The sequence below is a fragment of the Myotis yumanensis genome, unplaced genomic scaffold (genome assembly GCF_028538775.1).
Source record: "Myotis yumanensis isolate MYYU_CA2020_CCGP unplaced genomic scaffold, mMyoYum1.0.hap1 SCAF_23, whole genome shotgun sequence".
Classification (NCBI taxonomy): domain Eukaryota; kingdom Metazoa; phylum Chordata; class Mammalia; order Chiroptera; family Vespertilionidae; genus Myotis; species Myotis yumanensis.
The window spans coordinates 14,320,781-14,338,761 of NW_027223774.1; the positions used below are offsets into that span (position 1 = coordinate 14,320,781).

At 50.3% G+C, this 17,981-nt stretch overlaps 2 protein-coding genes across 13 annotated transcripts in view; one reads left to right on the forward strand and one right to left on the reverse strand.

Moving 5' to 3' along the window:
* XRCC1 (X-ray repair cross complementing 1) overlaps nucleotides 1–3,512 on the forward strand; it is a 31,010-nt gene extending 27,498 nt beyond the window's left edge. For 4 of the 7 annotated variants that reach the window (XM_070401742.1, XM_070401740.1, XM_070401745.1 and 1 more), the window contains 7 exons: nucleotides 965–1,058; nucleotides 1,216–1,339; nucleotides 1,578–1,635; nucleotides 1,728–1,867; nucleotides 2,661–2,751; nucleotides 3,138–3,213; nucleotides 3,308–3,512. In XM_070401742.1, the coding sequence (XP_070257843.1) occupies nucleotides 965–1,058; nucleotides 1,216–1,339; nucleotides 1,578–1,635; nucleotides 1,728–1,867; nucleotides 2,661–2,751; nucleotides 3,138–3,213; nucleotides 3,308–3,421 (697 nt within the window). In that variant the 3' untranslated portion in view covers nucleotides 3,422–3,512. The remainder of the gene's footprint in view (nucleotides 1–964; nucleotides 1,059–1,215; nucleotides 1,340–1,577; nucleotides 1,636–1,727; nucleotides 1,868–2,660; nucleotides 2,752–3,137; nucleotides 3,214–3,307) is intronic. The other 3 variants (XM_070401741.1, XM_070401743.1, XR_011469406.1) reach the window with 2 other exon arrangements.
* Nucleotides 3,513–6,625: 3,113 nt separating this feature from the next.
* ZNF575 (zinc finger protein 575) lies at nucleotides 6,626–17,962 on the reverse strand. 6 transcript variants are annotated; one of them, XM_070402033.1, is made up of 6 exons: nucleotides 17,742–17,962; nucleotides 16,797–17,029; nucleotides 10,637–10,871; nucleotides 10,292–10,402; nucleotides 9,494–9,592; nucleotides 6,626–9,098 (listed from the first exon to the last, which is right to left on the reverse strand). In XM_070402033.1, the coding sequence occupies exons 5-6, from the start codon at nucleotides 9,573–9,575 to the stop codon at nucleotides 8,437–8,439; spliced, it is 744 nt and encodes a 247-aa protein (XP_070258134.1). In that variant the 5' UTR covers nucleotides 9,576–9,592; nucleotides 10,292–10,402; nucleotides 10,637–10,871; nucleotides 16,797–17,029; nucleotides 17,742–17,962; the 3' UTR covers nucleotides 6,626–8,436. The 6 variants fall into 6 exon arrangements, with proteins under 6 accessions (XP_070258134.1, XP_070258135.1, XP_070258137.1 ...); XM_070402034.1 differs by having other exon boundaries at nucleotides 17,687–17,748; XM_070402036.1 differs by lacking the exon at nucleotides 10,637–10,871.
* Nucleotides 17,963–17,981: the final 19 nt, after the last annotated feature.

Consider the following 17,981-nt stretch of genomic DNA (forward strand, 5'->3'; position numbering starts at 1 on the left):
TTAAATTCTCTGAATTTCCCACGAGCCAGTACTGTCCAGTGAGTGTGACTTACCTGAACAGGGTTTCACCAGCTTTGGAAAAATCAAATTATGTGCAGATGGTCTTCATGTGCGTACCATGAAAGTAAAGCCAACACATTCAATTGCTTCTGCCACGTAATTTGCCCTGGAGTTGAGGCAAAGTAGTTAATCTCTTTGTTAGTTTCCTCATCTGTAAAATGGGGCTAAGATACCACCTACCTCAGGATTCCGTGACTCCACATTTCTCAAGTGTTTAGAATAGTGCCTGGCACATAGGAAATCCCCTGTAAGTGTTAGCTGTTGTTATTATGAGAACCAGGAGAATTCTTTTCCTGGAGTGTCAGCAGCTTAAGGACCATGAATATAGTGCCAAGGTCTTTAAAACTGTATTTGCTGCCCTCACCGGTTTGGCTCAGTGGATAGAGTGTCAGCCTGTGGACTCAAGGGTCCCAGGTTCGATTCTGGTCAAGGGCATGTACCTTGGTTGCGGGCACATCCCCAGTAGGGAGTGTGCAGGAGGCAGCTGATCGATGTTTCTCTCTCATCGATGTTTCTAACTCTCTATCCCTCTCCCTTCCTCTATGTAAAAAATAAATAAAATATATATATTTTTAAAACTGTATTCGCTGTTGGGAATTTTCCCTTAATTTGTAGGCATTCTCCCAAAGAGAAACTGACTTTGATTCTCAAAGAGGAACATTATTTCTGATTTTTTTTTTCTTTCTGAAATGGGGCATTTCTTCCGCAAGAGGAGGGAGGGCAGCCAAGGGGAGCTCTGGTCTCTCTCCTGTGTATGTGGCTGGGGTGACGGGGTCAGCGGGGCCTTCCAGAGCAGGGAAGAGAGGCAGCTGGGAGAGTGGCCATGGGGTGACCCTGAGAACCCTCCCTACAGGCCCCAGGGGACAGGACCTCCTGTTTGTCTGAGGCCTGATTCCTTCCCCAGGTACCTCATGGCAGGGCCAGACTCCAGCAGCGAGGACGAGGGCGGCCCTCACGGCGGCAGCAGCGGGGATGAAGCCCCACAGCTTCCCCAAAAGGTCCGCTGTCCCCTGACCAGCAGTGGGAGGGTGTACTGGGAGGAGGATATGGGTCTGTTGTAGCCCCCAAAGTCTACTGCCTCCTGTGGCTCAACTCCCCACATCCTCCCACCCACCCTGCCCCTTGGGTGCTCACTCCCCCACTTCCCCTCCTCAGACCAAAACCAAGGCCCCTCAGGCAGCGGGATCCAGCTCACCCCAGACAGCCTTCACTCGAGAAGAGACCAAACCAGCCTCACCCGGGTCCCAGGAAGATACCCACACTGAGGGGGAGTGGTCAGGTCAGCCTTAGGGAGGAGGGGACTGGGGGCCTAGAATTCTGAGGGAGGAGGGTTCTGGGGGCCTGGACTCCTGGGTCTGAGGGAGGAGGAGGAGGAGGCTGAGGGCCCCCCGATAACTGGATCTGGAGGGCTATTGAGGTTGGGGGTTAGGATGCCTGTGTGAGACTCTGCAGAGGGTTACCGGTCTTCCCAGAACACAGGGGGTCATCTTGCACTGACTAAGCTTATGCTCGCTTAGCAGAAGGACAGGACAATGGAGCGGAAGATTCTGAGGACACTGAGGATGAGCTGAGAAGGTAGCATCGGGGCCGGGGGGTCAGGGTGGGCCGGGCCTTGGGTAGAGGGGATTGGTCTGCATACTCTTCCCCACCCCTCTTGGCTCCCCCAGGGTGGCTGAGCAGAAGGAACGGAGGCAGCCTCCTGGCCAGGGGGAGAATGGCGAGGACCCATATGCGGGATCCACAGATGAGAACACCGACAATGAGAGTCCCCCAGAGTCTCCTGACCTGCCAATTCCTGAACTCCCAGGTAGGAAATCCCTCTCCCTTCTGAAGTGGGATCTGTCCCTCTCAGTTCTCATCTGTGACTTGCTCCAGCTAGCCTAGGATTGCTGCTACCCACCCTGGGACTTGTCTCCTGGTCTCCTCCCGCCACTGCCTGCCTTTGCCACCTCTTCGTTCCCTTAGGCCTGTTCCCTTCCCTCCCCTTCCCTTTCTGTCCCCATCACAGCCCAGCACCAGGCAGGTGTGACCACCCCCTTTGGCTCCACTCGAGGTGTGAACAGCCCCTCTCTCACATCAGAGCTTAACGCCCCCTAGGCTTCAGGATTACCTGGAAGTCTTTTAAAATTTGCAGATGCCCAGCCTGCCACCCCCACCCCTCAGTTTAGTTTTTGTGTGGGTGGGGCACTCGAAAAGGAATGAGACCAACCAGATGAAAAAGTGGCTGGTTCGTTAGTGTCTGACCCGGCCACACTTATTAAGTGGCAACAGCCCATTTGTGACTTGGGAGAATGAGGGGCTCTCTATGAGGCTCTGGTGGGGAAGGAACTGTTTGTCCCTTCTCCCTGGCCCCTCAGCCCTTTGATGGCGATGGCAGGTGCCAAGGAATTGGGAATCATGTAAGAAGCACATTACCATCATTGGAATCGTGTCTTTTACCATTAAAGAAAACAAGGAAAAACCAGGCTCTGCTGGGCTGGCTGAACCGCTTGTCCTCATTGCCCCGTCCGTTCCCTGCTCTCCTGTTTGGCCTCTTGTGGCCCCTGGCTGGTGCCTTGGCACTTGAGGGCCTCACCTTGGCTCTTCTACCATCGCCCCAGACTTCTTCCAGGGCAAACACTTCTTCCTGTACGGGGAGTTCCCTGGGGACGAGCGGAGGAAGCTCAGCCGCTATGTCACAGCCTTCAATGGGTCAGTCGCTGGGGGTGGGACTGGGGTGAGGCGGGTGCTGAGATTTGAGGAGGGGTGTGGTAGGTTGTGGGAAGGAGGGCAATTGGGAGGTGGGGAAGGGGCGAACCCTGCAGGATGGGCACAGGCCACAGAGTTCAGTGGCAGCCCTGCTGCGTAGCTCCCCCCAGGCTTCCTTCTCTAAAGGGAGGCGCCCGGCCACCCTCCTGAAAGGATTAGTGACAGTGGGAGCTGTCAGTATGGTGGCTGTGGTGAGACTGGCACGTGGGACAATGGAGGATCCACAAGCAGCCTCTAGGGGACACAGGTGGGGATAGGAGAGAATGGCTGGGGAGTGGGGTGTCGGCAGAGGGGGCACCGATTCTCAGCCTCCTTTCTTCTCCCGCTAGGGAGCTCGAGGACTATATGAGCGACCGGGTCCAGTTTGTGATCACGGCACAGGAGTGGGACCCCAGCTTTGAGGAGGTGAGTTCAGAGGGGCAGGGAAAGGGAGACCCAAACTGCCCTTGAATCTCCTCTATCCCCTCCTCTCTCACATGTGTCCCCTGCCCTCCTGCAGGCCCTGATGGACAATCCCTCCCTGGTGTTCGTTCGCCCGAGATGGATCTACAGTTGTAATGAGAAGCAGAAGTTACTTCCTCACCAGCTTTATGGGGTGGTGCCCCAGGCCTGAAGTATGTGCGTGTGTACACACATGCGTGCACACACACACACACACACACACACACACACACACAAGTTTAATAAAGCTGACTTGGTTTGGAGCCACTGCCTCTCTCACTCAGGAGTTTCCCAGAAATTCTAAGAGGCTCCCAGCTGTGTCTTCTGTTTGGTTGTTGCTTCCCCTGGAGAGAATGAGGGCTCTCTGTGAGGGCTCTGGTAGGGAAGGAGCTGTTTGTCACTTCTTGCTGGCCCCTCAGCCCTGTGGTATTGGGAATGACACTTAGCGGATTCTGACTCTCTGGGCCTGTGCCTGGGTCTTGGTTGTCCCTCTGTGGTCCTGGGCTGGAGGTCTGGATGCTCATGAGTTGTGCCTCTCTTGAAGTCTCAGCTCCCCTGCCAGGGATATCCCTTTCTCTAGGGCTTTCAGGAGTAGCTCTGTAACTGTCACACGTGGTTTCACATCACCTCATTTGGGAGGTAGAATGGAGGGAAGGGCATTTTACTCAATCCACCCAAATCCTGAATCCCCTTCAAGGCTCCACTACACTTAAAGTCGGAGCTGAGCTGGGTGTTTAGAGAATCGGGACAGAAGATGGGGTGTCGTTCTAGGCAGGGGCCATGGCATGGACAAAGGCCCGAAAGTGGGAGCTGCTAGCCTGGTGTCTGGGTAGAGTTGAAAGAGCATTGCCACCCTTGGTAAAGAGGCTGTAGGGGCAGATCTGGCTAGAAAGGTGGGTGCAGTCCTTGAAGCTGCAGTGTCCAGTGTGGTAGCTGATGGACACAGGTGGCTATTTAAATTACAATGAAATGAGCCCAGGCCTGTTTCCTCAGTGGTTAGGGCATCGACCCTTGGACAGAAGTGTCTCAGGTTCAATTCCCAGTCAAGGGCATGTACCTCGATTGCAGATTCATCCCTGCCCCAGTCCAGGCGCGAGAAGGAGGCAGCCGATCGATGTGTCTCTCACATTGATATTTCTGTCTCCCCTTCCTACTCTCTCTAAAAGTCAATGGAAAAAAATATCCTTGGATGAGGATTAAAAAAAAAATTACAGTGAAATGAAAGGGAAAATTCACTTCCTCCTCACACTGGCCCCATTTCGGTGCTCTGGCCACGGCACTGACAGCACAGACATTTCCATCCCCGTGGGAAGCACAAGCACGCTGACAGCACCAGGCAGAGAGTCTTGGACTTTTCCTGGGGGAATGGGGTCGGGAAAGGGTTTGAGCAGCACAAAGGGCTGGGTCATCTGGGTTTGAGATCTGCCCTTTTGGGTAAACTTTCCTTGGACATTCCAAGCCCATTCCCAGCTTTGGCCCCATCAACTAACCAGGGGCCACCAATCTTAATCCTTTCTCTTTGTTGACCTTTGCTTTTTCATCTCTGAGGTGAAGGTGGTATTAGATTCTGCATCCACTCGTTCACTTTTCATTCATTCATACATGTACTGACCACTCACAATGTTACTTCCTATTGTTACCGTAACAAATTACTACAAAGTTAGTGTCTTAAGACAACAAAAATTTCTATTCTTCTAGGTCTGAAGTCTGAAATGGGTCTCACTGGGCTAAGAAGTCATGGTGTAGGCTGGCCCGCATTCCTTCTGAGGTTCCAGGGGAGACTGCTTTCTGGGCTCTTCCAGCTTGGAGCAGCTGCTCACATTCCATTCCCCTTCCACAGGCAAAGGCAGCAGAGGCCAGGCAGTCTTTCTCATGCACATCGTCTCTGACACCAGATCTTTTGTCTTATTCTCCCACGTTTAGACTCCGATGACTATGTGGAGCCCACATAGATAATCTGGGATAATCTCCTTTTTAAGGTCAGCCAGTTGGCAACCGGAATTCCTTCTGCTGCCTTCAGTCTCCTTTGCCACATTCCATATCCATAGGTTCCAGGGAAGAGGATGTGGACATCTTTGGGAGGCCCTTGTTCTGCCTACCGTACCCACTGTGAGGGAGACACGGGCTGCAGTGTGAAAAGACAGACACAAGTCCTCACTCCCGGGCTGACATTCTGCTGGGGGAGACAGTGAGTGTGTGTTGCAGTGTTGGGCAGGGGTAAATGCTGTGAGAGCAGAGAGAGCAGGGCAGTGCTGCACACTGAGAGTGACACGGCGGAGGTATTTAGATAGAGTCATAGGAGAAGGCATCTCACGGGACGTCCCCTTCTGCAGGGACTTGGGAAAAGGGTCCTGGGGAAACTGGTCCAGGCAGAGGAAAAGCAAGTGCAGAGACCCTCCGGCAGGACATGTGCAAGGAGCAGCAAGGCATCAGGGTGTCAGGAGACCTGGGATCCACTCTGAATCAGCACTGCCCCCCGCCCTATTGTTTGGTTGCAGACCAGTCATCCTGTAAGATTGGACCAGACTAAATGAGTTTGTGCCCTTGAACCTTTGAGGTGGTGTGGTTACTACAGAGGAACTCTTCCCGGACAGCTCTCTATGTATACATGGATACAAGTCATGCTGTCAAGTTTGGAGGAGGGACTGGAATCCTTACCTATGCCCAGCCCTACCCCCCCCCACCGCCCCCCTCCAGATCTTGCTGAGTAGTCTACAGCTCATTTCCATTTACCTGCTTGATTCTACCCCTTATGCTGGAGACTCCACAAACCATCTCTCAGGCCATCCTTCACACCTTTCAGGTCTCAACTCAAAACATCTGCTCAAGAAAGCCTTTCCTGCCCTAGCTGGTTTGGCTGAGTGGATGGAGCGTTGGCTTGGAGACTGAAGGGTCCTGGGTTTGATTCCAGTCAAGGGCATGTGCCCGGGTTGCAGGCTCGATCCCCAGTAGGGGGCGTGCAGGAGGCAGCCGATCAATGATTTGCTCTCATCATTGGTGTTTTTATCTCTCCCTCTCCCTTCCTCTCTAAAATAAATAAAAACATATTTTTTTTTTAAAAAAAGAAGGCCTTTCCTAACCTCTAGAATAGTATATGTTAGGTATACACTCTTATCATGCTGCATCATATTTCTAACTTGATTTGTTTATGGTCAAACGTACCAGTCTCTTCCTCTATAATTTGCTCTTTTTGTGTCTTAAAAATACTTTCTCTACTTCTGAGGTTACTAAGATATTCTCCTATATTTCCATTTAAATTAGTGTTCTGCTTCAAATTTAGATCTTTACTCCCTAGAAACTAGCTTTTGTGTATGGTGTGAGGTAGGGATCTGTATTAGTTTTCTATTGTTGCTGCAACAAATTACCACAAGCTTAATGACTTTAAACAATACACATTTATTTTCTTACAGTTCTAGAGGTCAGTAGTCCAAACTCAGTCTCTGGGCCAAAATCATGGTGGCAGCAGGCCTGGGTTCCTTCTAGAGGCTCTAAGGGAGAATAATTTTCTTGACTTTTCTAGCCTCTAGAAGCTGCCAAGTTCCTTGACTTGTGGCCCTGCATCACTCAATCTCTGCTTCCACTGTTGCATCTGCTCTGACTTCTATTTCCCTCTTCCCCATATAAGGACCCTTGTGACTACATTGGGCTCACAAATAATCAGGATATTCCCATCTCAAAATCCTTAATCACCTCTGCAAAGTCCATTCTGCCATGTGTAAGCTAACATATGGGTGCTAGGGGTTAGGATGGGGACAACTTTGGGGGACCATTATTCTACCCATCACAGGGTCCCTCCTATTTCATTTTTCCCACCTCAGCTAACTCACAGATTAGCCCGTCCTTCCCCTACTCATCTACATAAGGGGTCGGCAAATTGCCGTCCAAAATCCAGCCCACTTGCTGTTTTTGAAATAAAGTTTTATTGGAACCCAGCCACAAATTCATTAGTGTCATGAGTGTGGCTGCTTTTACAACAGCAGAGTTGAGTAGTCATGGCAGATGCCGTATGGCCTGCAAAACCTAAAAATATATACCATCTGGCCCTTTACAGGAAGTTTGCCAACCCCTGATCTCCAGGTGGGGGTTGTCACATCACAACCAAGGCTCCCCTACTTGTTCTTCAAAATGGACTTAAGCTTACTTTTTTTTTGTGCCACTACTTGACTAGTGACCCCTCTCCTCACTAAACCAGGTCTGTCTTATTTACTGCTGTATTCCTAATACCCTATTCAGGTCCTAGCACACAGTAGGTGCTTAATGTGTAGGATGAAGAGCAGTCCAATGTTAGCTCACTCATCTGATTTTATAGTGAGAGAAACTGGCTCTAAGAAGGGAACTGACTTGCCCAAGATGATGATGCTTGCACCCTTACAAGGGCCTTATAACACTCCCATTTTATAGATAAGGTATCTGAGTCCAGAGAAGTGCCAAAGGTTGTCCAAGGCCCCTCGGCTCATACGCAGTGGGTCAGGGCTGGCTCCAAAGCTAGGACTTTACCTACTATCAGCAGTATGCCCCTTGTTCTGGCTTTTATCATTTATATCTTGGGAATCTTTCCACATCAGTACACAATGAGCTGATTTCTCCCCTCTACAGCTACATCTTCCATTCTATGGCTGTATTGTAATTAATTAGCTGGTCTCGATTGATGAACACTTGGGCTGTTTTCCATCTTTGGGCACAACCATAATGCTGCAGCGAACATCCTTGTCCTTATGCCTTGTTCACATGCTGGGGTTTATAGGTTACATTCTTAGAAGTGGAATAGCTGACACGAGCAGGTGTGCATTTAAGTATTTCATAGGCACAGCCAAATGGCCAAAATGGAAGCACCAATGTAACTTACAACAACAGGAGAGAGCCTGTTTTCCCACACTCCCCACCACCCCACAATGCTAGCAGACTTTGTACTTTTGCCAAGTGAATAGTTAGGAAAAACCAGAGCTAGTTCTTTCCCACCACAACTCCAGGTCCACGGTTTGGGGCCGGTTAACTCTCTGTGGTTGATACATTCCCTCCCCTTCCCCAAAGTGGGTGAGCAAAGAGTTCCTCCACCTTTTAAGTTACAGCCCAGTAAGGAGGAACCAACCTCCCTGCCAGCTACAAGAGGCAAGCCTGGTTTAGAAATGCCACCTCTGTGTTTACTGGAGCTGGCGGCAGAGGGGGCCGGTGAGCCAAGGGGAGGGCTCACTCCCGCTCCCCCTGACTCTCAGCCTGGTGGTGGCTGCGTTGGTGAAGGAGCAGGAGGCGTCTCTGGCCAAAGGCCTGGCCGCAGCTGGAGCAGCGATGTCGTCGGGCGGTGGCCTGGCTGCTCGGCGCGGTGGGGGGTTCATGACATAGGCGATGGGCAGCCAGTTTGGAGGGGAATGAAAAAGCCTTGGGGCAGTGCGGACAAGGATAGGGGCGGGCATCCGTGGCATGGTGCGTGTGTCGGTGGGCAGCCAGTTTGGAGGGGTAGCAGAAGGACTTGGAGCAGTCAGGGCACGGGTAGGGGCGGGCGGGCGCGTGGGTCCAGAGGTGGGCTGCCAGCTTGGAGCGGTGGCCAAAGGCCTTTGGGCAGTGCGGGCACGAGTGCGGGCGGGCGCCGCTGTGCGTGAGGCGGTGGGCTGCCAACTTGGAAGGGTAGGAGAAGGCCTTGGGGCAGTCGGGGCACGGGTGGGGGCGAGCGCCACCGTGTGCCAACCGGTGCGTGGCCAGCTTGGACGGGTACGAGAAGGCCTTGTCACAGTCGGGGCATCGGTGCGGGCGTTGGGGCGGGGGTCGTCGGCGGGGTCGAGATGGCGTCTCTGTGGAGGCAGCAGGCCCTGGAGCCGACTGGTGGGGCTTCTTGGACGAACCCTGGTGGGGAGCTAGGGTACAGGCGGGCTGGTGGGCTCCTGGCTGCAGCCAACTCCCTAAATCTAGTCCAGGCTCCCCGACCCCACCCCACTTTGATATCTGAATGTATCTGGGCACCTCCAGCCGCTGCCATCCATCGTCCTAAACGGCTCCAAAGCATCACCTACCTGCCTCCCCAAAGCGAAGGCTTTCCCAAAACCGCTTCTAGGATTTTCCCAGGTGATCACCCTGAATTTTTGCATGTCACCCTCCCTGCCCCTCCTGTAATTTCCTGAGTCCTAGAAATGATCACGAAGGGTCCCGCAAAGCCAACCCAGGATTCCCCAGAACATCACATTTTAGGGGATCCCAAACTGTCATCACCCTGGGCTCTCAAACTTTCACCCACCCACAGGGCCGCTCTCACCTCCGCCTGTGGTCACTGCTTCCTTGCCTGCAGGCCTAGGATCTGTGGCCTCAGCCGCCGGCTCTGCATCTCGCTCCAGCATCTTGCTGGCCCAGAAACCTAGAGGAGGGCGTAGGGAGGTGGAGTGGCGTCGCTGGTGGTTATTAGGCTAATGGAGATAGGGCTGGAGGTTCCTAAAATCAGGGGTCAGTCTGTTCAAGGATCCTGGTCTCATTTAAATCTGGGATCCTAAGCAAGGATGGGAGATGCTGGAAGGCGGAGCCTAAAAGCACGAGGGGCGGGGCTATGCAAATCTGACGCAGAGGCATGCCCTTTGGCACCAGCGGTTCTCAACCTGTGGGTCGCAACCCCTTTGGGGGTCGAAAGACCCTTTCACAGGGGTCACCTAAGACCATCGGAAAACACATATATAATTACATATTGTTTTTGTGATGAATCACTATGCTTTAATTATGTTCAATTTGTAACAATGAAATTGGGGGTCACCACAACATGAGGAACTGTATTAAAGGGTCGCGGCATTAGGAAGGTTGAGAACCACTGCTAGACCCACGGTTGGAGCCTTCCAGTGGAGTAGCTGGGCCTCTGAACAACTCGAACTCAGCGTTCCTGGTGCAGGGCGGGCGGAGCCTCTGTCCAAAATGGGCGGGGCTATACAAATGGCACCCCAAGTCCGCTGCTCTGCAGCTCAGACCCAGGGGAGACGCCTAAGAATTCAGTGGGCGGGTCTTTCGCAACTTTCCCAGGAGAGGGGCCTAAGAGCTCCGGCGGAATTTCACGTCCAAGAGGTATCTTTACCTTTTGGCTTAGTCTCAGTCCATTGACGCCACGAGGGCCGCTAAATTTCTTCCTCGTTGCTAAATTTCATCCCCGGTGTGGAGTTGAAGCCGTAGAGGGCAGAGAGGAGACCTGGAGGGAGACAGAGAAAGAATGTGGCGTGTGTCGGGGGTCTCAAGCGTCCGGGCCTCGGGATCGTGGCATTCGGACACCAGTGCACCCTCCCAAAGCTCAGGCTCCGATGCAGCCCCACCGGAACCTATGCATCAGCATCCCAAACGATCCCACCCGGGAGATTCTAGCGCCCCGCCCCTAACCCATTTCCCCAAGACCCAAGCGTCCGGGCCCGGGCCCCAGCACTCTCACCTGCGGACTGCACCTCCCCGGGGGCGGGGCTGCGGGCCCCTCCCGCGGAGGCCGAGGTCGCAGCCCCGCTGCCCTCGGATGGGAAGGAGTTGCACCGCACGCCGTGCACCCAGCGACCGTAGGGCAGGGCAGGGTGCGCTCGAAAGCGGCAGGGTCCAGCCTCATTTCCATCCCCTCCTCCCATGCGGTGCCGGTGGGGGCGTCAGTACGCAAGCGCAGTCACGGCTGGCGGAGGCTGCGGCGTGGGAGACAGAATCGAAGGAGGGGTGGGTGCGCGAGGCAGCCTCGTTGGTGAGCAAGCGCAGAGCTTCGGGCCGAAGGACAGTGGGAAAGGGTACAGAGGTTTGCTGGGCCTACGGTGGCTGATTGGAGTCAAGAACGTGCTAACGGGGAGACGCTGCGTTTAGACCTCCCTGAGACAGCGCCCAGCACAGGCACCTGCGCTTTTCTGCTTCTTTCGGAGCATTTAGGAGCCCGCGTTCCGTCTCCGGGTGCAGTTTCTACAGCTGCCCATGCCGTCGCTCAAGGCTTTTGCAAAAAGTCTGGCTAATTCCGGGACAGAGGGCGGGGCGGAGCTAACGCCCAATAAAAGGCACTTTAATTTGCATAGCGCCCAGGCACCCTTCGCCATTGGGTGATTCAAGATTCTCCGCCCCTCCCACTCCAATGGCAGGACCCAGGGGAGTGAGTGACCGAGGGCCCCGGTCGCGAGGTGCCCAGGCCGGTGTTTCCAGAGGGGTTGGAGCTCCTGCTTTGCATCCTTCCGCGAGCAGTGACGGGCCCCTTCCCGCCCCGCACGGGAGTGCCCGTGAAGTGCCCGTAGGAATCTCCTGCATGGGTGGTTCTTCAGCCACAAGGGCTGGCGAGCCCTGGGAGCTATGGGAGTTACCCTGAGGGGTTATTTGGGCTCTGGAGCCAGATTGCCTGGAATCTTGGCTCTGCCACTTTCTAGCTGTGTGACCTTGGGCCTCAGTTTCCTCATCTATACAATCCAGGTTGTTAGGATTAAATTCAGTAATCAGTGGAAAGTGTTTAGAACAGTGTCCACGTTACCCAATAAATTAGTCAATTCTATCTCAGGGCCTTTGCACTAGCTGTGCTTCTGTCTCCAAGGCCCTTCGTCCATCAGTTTGTTTGCTGATTCCCCCTTCAGGTCTCAGTTCAAATATTACCACTGCAGAAGGCCTCCCCTGCCCACCCTATCTCATAGGGCCCCCTTCCCTCTATTATTCTGTTGACTTGTCCCCTTGTATGCACTTAACATTGCATACCTGTCTTCTAGAATGTATGCTCTGTTAAGATGGACAACTTGTCCATCTTGTTAATTTCTCTGTCCCCAGCATCCAGAACAGCGCTTAGCACATATTAGGTGTTCAATAAATTTGTGTCAAATGAATGTTTGAAAGAATGAACAGCCAAAAGCCCTCTGTAATAAGGGAGAATGATGGAGAAAATTAAGAACTTGAGGTCAAAGAGTTGGCTAGAGGTCTAAGCTGAATGGGAAACCAAGGGAGGATTTTAAACACAGAAAGTGACATGAGCTGGTTTAGGTTTTCATATACTTTTTTCTTTAACCATATTTTTAGGTTATGGAAAATTTCAAACATACACAAAAAGAGAGGGAGTAGAAGAGTAATTAACCCCAAATACCCATCACCTAGGTTCAGCATGGCCAAATTTGCTTCATCATCCTCTCAACACCCCTCCTTGAGCCTACTAAAATATTTTGAAGCAAATTCCAGATAGTTCACCCAGAACACTTCAGTCTGTGTCTCTAAAAATATAAGAACTCTCTCTTTTAAACATAACCACAATATTGTTATCACACCCTTCAAATTTTAGAGTTGTTTCTATGTTATCACATAGCCCACAGTGTTCAAATTCCCCCAATGGCCCCATGTGAGTTTGAACTAAATGGGTCAATTGAAAAAAATTTCACGTAGCCCCAGCCAGCGTGGCTCAGTGGTTGAGCGTCGACCTATGAACCAGGAGGTCATGGTTCTATTCCCGATCAGGGCACATGCTTAGGTTGGGGGCTCGATCCCCAGTGTGGGGTGTGCAGGAGGCAGCTGATCAATGATTCTCTCTCATCATTGATATTTTCATCTCTCTTTCCCTCACCCGTCCTCTAAGTCAATTTTTAAAAAATCAATAAAAAATATATATTTTAAAATCCGCCTATAAGTGGGGCCCGCAATTCAAATCCTCATTGTTCAAGAGTCAACTGAGTATCTTTTTTTTTCTTTTCCAAGCACACTGTTATACTTTATTTCAAACATTCTGAGTTCAAGAGAAGAATAGAACTGTTCTCTGCATTAATAACAGAATTGGCCAGCATCAACAATTATCCAGTCATGGCCACTGCTGTGTTATTTCCCCCACCCACTCCTCCCAGATGATTTTGAAGCTATAATGCCAGGCATCATAACCTATAAATATCTTTTTATTACACTTGCTTTGTTTGAATCAGGATCTAAACAAGATCCACACGTTGCATTTGTGTGATGTGACTCCAGTTTCTTTTTCATTGCCGTTTTAAAAGGCGCACTCTGGTTGCTGCATGGAAAATAGATTGTAGGGAGGCGGAGTGGGAGCCAGAATCCAGTGAAGAGGCTGTGAGATATCAGTTACAATGTAAATTACCAGCATTTAGTTAGCACTTTTTATATACCAGAAACTGTTCCCAGTGATTTATATGCGTTCATTCATTTTTTATTTATTTTATTTAAAAAAAATATATTTTATTGGTTTTCTACAGAGAGGAAGGGAGAAGGTTAGAGAGCCAGAAACATTGATGAGAGAAACATTGATCAGCTGCCTGCTGCACACTCCCCACTGGGGATGTGCCCACAACCAAGGTACATGCCCTCGACCGGAATTGAACCTGGGACCTTTGAGTCTGCAGGCTGACGCTCTATTCACTGAGCCAAACCGGTTAGGGCATACATTCATTCATTTAATCCAGGGGTGGGGAGCCCTTTTTTTCTGCCAAGGGCCATTTGGATATTTCTAACATCATTCTCGGGCCATACAAAATCATCAACTTAAAACTTAGCCTGCTATATTTGGTCAAATATTTAGTTAATGCACCCTTAATGCCTTGGCAGGGCCAGACCAAATGATTTCACGGCCTTGTTTGGCCTGAGGGCCGGATGTTCCCCACCCCTGAAACCCACAGCAACTTTTTAAAAGGAGGCGCTACTATTACTCTCATTATACAGAAGAGGGAAATGAGGCAGAGGGGAGAGGACACTTATCCAAGGTCACACAATTTGATCCCCTGCAGCCTGGCCCGGGAATCCAGGTAATTTGCACTTATGCTGCCTTTTGACTGGGGCAGAGGGGGTGATGCTGGAAAAATGGCCTGAGTGGGGAGGTTAACGCTACAGGGCTTAGTGATGAATTGGGAGGAGGTGGCAAGACAAGGAAGGAGTGCAGGATCTTTGGACTGGGCGTAGGACAACACTGTGTCTCCAAAAACTGTTCGCAAACATAACAAGGAAGCAGTTATTATGATGACTGGCCTGAAACTTAAAAACATTGTATAGAATTAACATCACTATGTTATCGGCACCAGGAGAAATGCCTTCCTTCTATTGATGAAATTGTTCCCCTTCCCTTTCTCATAAATACTCATTGCCTTTGTCTCTTCATCTGAACATTATTTGGCCTTCTGCCTGAATTAATAATTCTTGAATAGCTCTTATTGATAAACACTTGTTTGCCTCTTAAAAAGAAAGAACAACTCACAGAGCTGACCCTAGGTAAATGCCAAAGGGTGTGCACGCCTTCAAGGAACAGGTTACTGGTCTAGCAATTCTGCAAAAACATCAGGAATGGGTGCCCCAGGGGAGAAGAGGTCTTATGTGGGGACCCCTCACAATAAAGATTGCCTGAGGGTCCCCATTTTCCTGGTCCTTCCCTCCCCTGAGCTCCTGGAAGTCCCTGGGCCTCGCCTTGTTTTAGCCCTGATGTCTGTATCTCTCTCCCCAACCAGACTAAGGACTCACCTCTAAGCCCCTAGCTTCACCCAGCCTGAGTCAGGCATGCAGAAGCCCTCAATGTGAAGAATAAATGAGCAGCCTTAACCGGTTTGGCTCAGTGGATAGAGCAACAGACCGCAGACTAAAGGGTCACAAGTTCAATTCCGGTCAAGGGCATGTACCTTGGTTGCAGGCACATCCCCAGTAGGGGGTGGGCAAGGAGGCAGCTGATCAATGTTTCTTTCTCATGGATGTATCTAACTATCCCTCTCCCTTCCTCTCTGTAAAATAAATAAAATATATTTTTAAAAAATAAAATAAATTGATTAAAAAATATTTTTAAAAAGAATAAATGAGCAAAGTTCTCTCCTGGACTCTGAGCTTTTCTTTCTGCCTGATTCTCTTCTATCTGGGTGTCTCCCAGATCTGAGAGATTCTCTCCCTCTTTCTGAACATTTCTCCCTGCTCTAATGTTCCAATGTCTCTTCCCATCTGTCACTATATTTTAGAAGATTCTGTATCTTTGTGTATCTCTAAGTATATCTTTGTGACGATATTTCTTTGACGGACATCCCATTTCAACTGTATCTCTCCATGCGTCTCTGAAAGTCTCTCCGGGTCTCTCTCTCTCTCTGAGTGTCTCCGAGAGTCTCTCTGAAGCCTCTGAGCACCCCCTTGTCTTTGAGAGTCTCTCTGAGTCTCTCCCCTATAAAGAGGACCAGGAATACACTAGGAGTTAGCAAAGTTTGGTTTGATTGACTTGCTGGAGCTAAGGAGAGAGGCCTGCGGAGTGAGCACTGGCTGTCTCTCCAAACCCAGGGAGAGAGTCATGGGATTTTTTAAAAAGATGGCATTTACACTCAATTAGATTAAATGAAGTTTGCTCTGGTCGGGTAGGTCAGTGGGTAATAGCCTGGTCCTGATACGCCAAGGTTTCAGGTTCGATCCCCAGTCAGGGCACATACGAGAAACAATCAACAGGCCTGGCCAGTTTGGCTCAGTGGATAGAGCATCAGACCGGGGACTGAAGTTTCCCAGGTTCAATTCCCGTCAAGGGCACATGCCTGGGTTGCAGGCTCAATCCCCAGCCTGGTTAGGGTGTGTGCGGGAGACAACCAATTGATGTGTCTCTCTCACATGGATGTTTCTCTCTCTGTCTCCCCTTTCTACTCTCTCAAAAAATCAATGAAAAAATATATCCTCAGGCAAGGATTAACAAAACAAAAAGAATCAATCAATGAATACACACATAAGTGGAACAATGGATTAATGTTTCTCTCTCTCTGTCTCTTTCTCTCTTGCTCCTTCCTCTCTCCCTGAAATCAATCAATAAAAATAAAATGAAACAAAGTTTGATAGGCCTACAGATTTCTTTCTGAGAAGAAAGAAACATTCCTGAAAAAATACGTAGCAATTTTTAAATAAGCGTTAGGCCCTGACTGGGTAGCTCAGTAGCCAAGGGTTGCAGGTTCAATTCCTGTCAGGGCATCAATTCCTTATGGAAAGGAGTGGATGTGGGGCCTAATCTGCGAATCCCATCCACAGCCCGTGCCTTGGAAAATGCAGTTAAAATAAATGTGGGATGTACAATTGATTCTCCAACAACACAGGGGTAGGGGCACTCAACTCCTATGCAGTAAAAAACCCTCGTATAACTTTGACACCCCAAAAACTTAACTGCTATTGGCAGGATGCCTTGCTGATAACATAAACATTCAGTTAAAACATATTTGTATGTTACATATGTTATATGCTGGATTCTTACAATAAAGCAAGTTAGAGAAAATAAAATGTTATTAAGAAAGTCATAAGGAAAATACATACAGAATTTTATGCATTCACGACATCCCTAACTTTTTCTTAATTTTTTTCATATTTCTAGTCTATGCAGTTTGTGAATTTTTAAAAGAATATATTTTATTGATTTTTTTACAGAGAGGAAGGGAGAGGGATAGAGAGCTAGGAACATCCATGAGAGAAACATCGATCAACTGCCTCCTGCACACCCCCTACTGGGGATGTGCCCGCAACCAAGGCACATGCCTCTGACTGGAATCGAACCTGGGACTCTTCAGTCCACAGGCCGACGCTCTAGCCACTGAGCCAAACCGGTCAGGGCCAGTTTGTGAATTTTTAAAAATTATCACAATCTCCAGAAAAATTTCTAATATACTTACTGAGAAAAATTCACGTCTAAGTGGACCCCCGCAATCCAAACCTCTGTTGTTCAAGGCTCAACTGTAGTTGCCAGAAACCCTCCCCCTGGCTGGAAGTCAGGCCGGCTTCTCTGTGCCCAAGCGACAGACCCTCGGGCAAGAGTGGGACGTCCCATTCTCACTGCTGGTGGGATTCCAAAGAGCAATCCTTCTGACCCGGCCGGCTGCACAATACAGCTTCTCACATCCAGGTCCTTGGGGTAAATGAACAAAAGCCCTTTCAGAGGTTCACATCCCAACAAAAGCCAAATGACCCCATTATATCTTGATTTTGCAAGATATGATGCAAAATTATTTTTTATAAATGATTTCTTCCTGGGAAGAAATAAACATTCCTGAAAAAATATTTGGCAATTTCTATTTTATTTTACTTTTGTTAGCAATTTTTAAATAAACTTTAGGCCCTGGCCTGGTAGCTCAGTAGCCAAGGGCAGGTTCAATCCGCGCCCCACCCCCGCCTGCCCCAGGGCACATACAAGGATCAACCAATGAATGCACAAATAAGTCCAACAGTGCCTTAACGAGTTTGGCTCAGTGGGTAGAGCGTCGGCCTGCAGACTGAAAGGCCCCAGGTTCGATTCCGGTCAAGGACCTTAGTTGTGGGCACATCCCCAGTAGGGGGTGTGCAGGAGGCAGCTGATGGATATTTCTCTTGCATCGATGCCTCTAACTCTCTATCCCTCTCCCTTCCTCTGTAAAATATCAATAAAATATATTTAAAAAAATAAGTCCAACAGCAAATCTTTCTCTCTCCCCTCTATCCCTTTCCCTTCCTCTCTCTCTCAAATCAATAATTAAAAACATTAAAAAAACGTTAATGGGATCAAGTGTTCTGGGAGTCACGCACCCACCTCCAGTGACCTGGAACCAGACTTCCCCCTAACAGTGTGCCAGCCTCCTCCTGACCTCTTTCCTGTAAGATGGACGCGGGGCTGCGAGCGCACGGGGCCTCCGGTTGGTTCTACCTCCCCCGTCTGCGCTCATCTCAGCGTCTCTCCCTCGCCCTGGAGTGTCCCCGGTTTCTCCCGTTTTCTCGGTCAGCGGGGTCTCTGAGGTCTCCTCGCCGCCCCAGCCCGACTCCGCGGGGCGCACGAGGTTGCCCCGCCCGCAGCGCCCGGTCCCCCGACTGCCGCCCGGCCCCGCGCC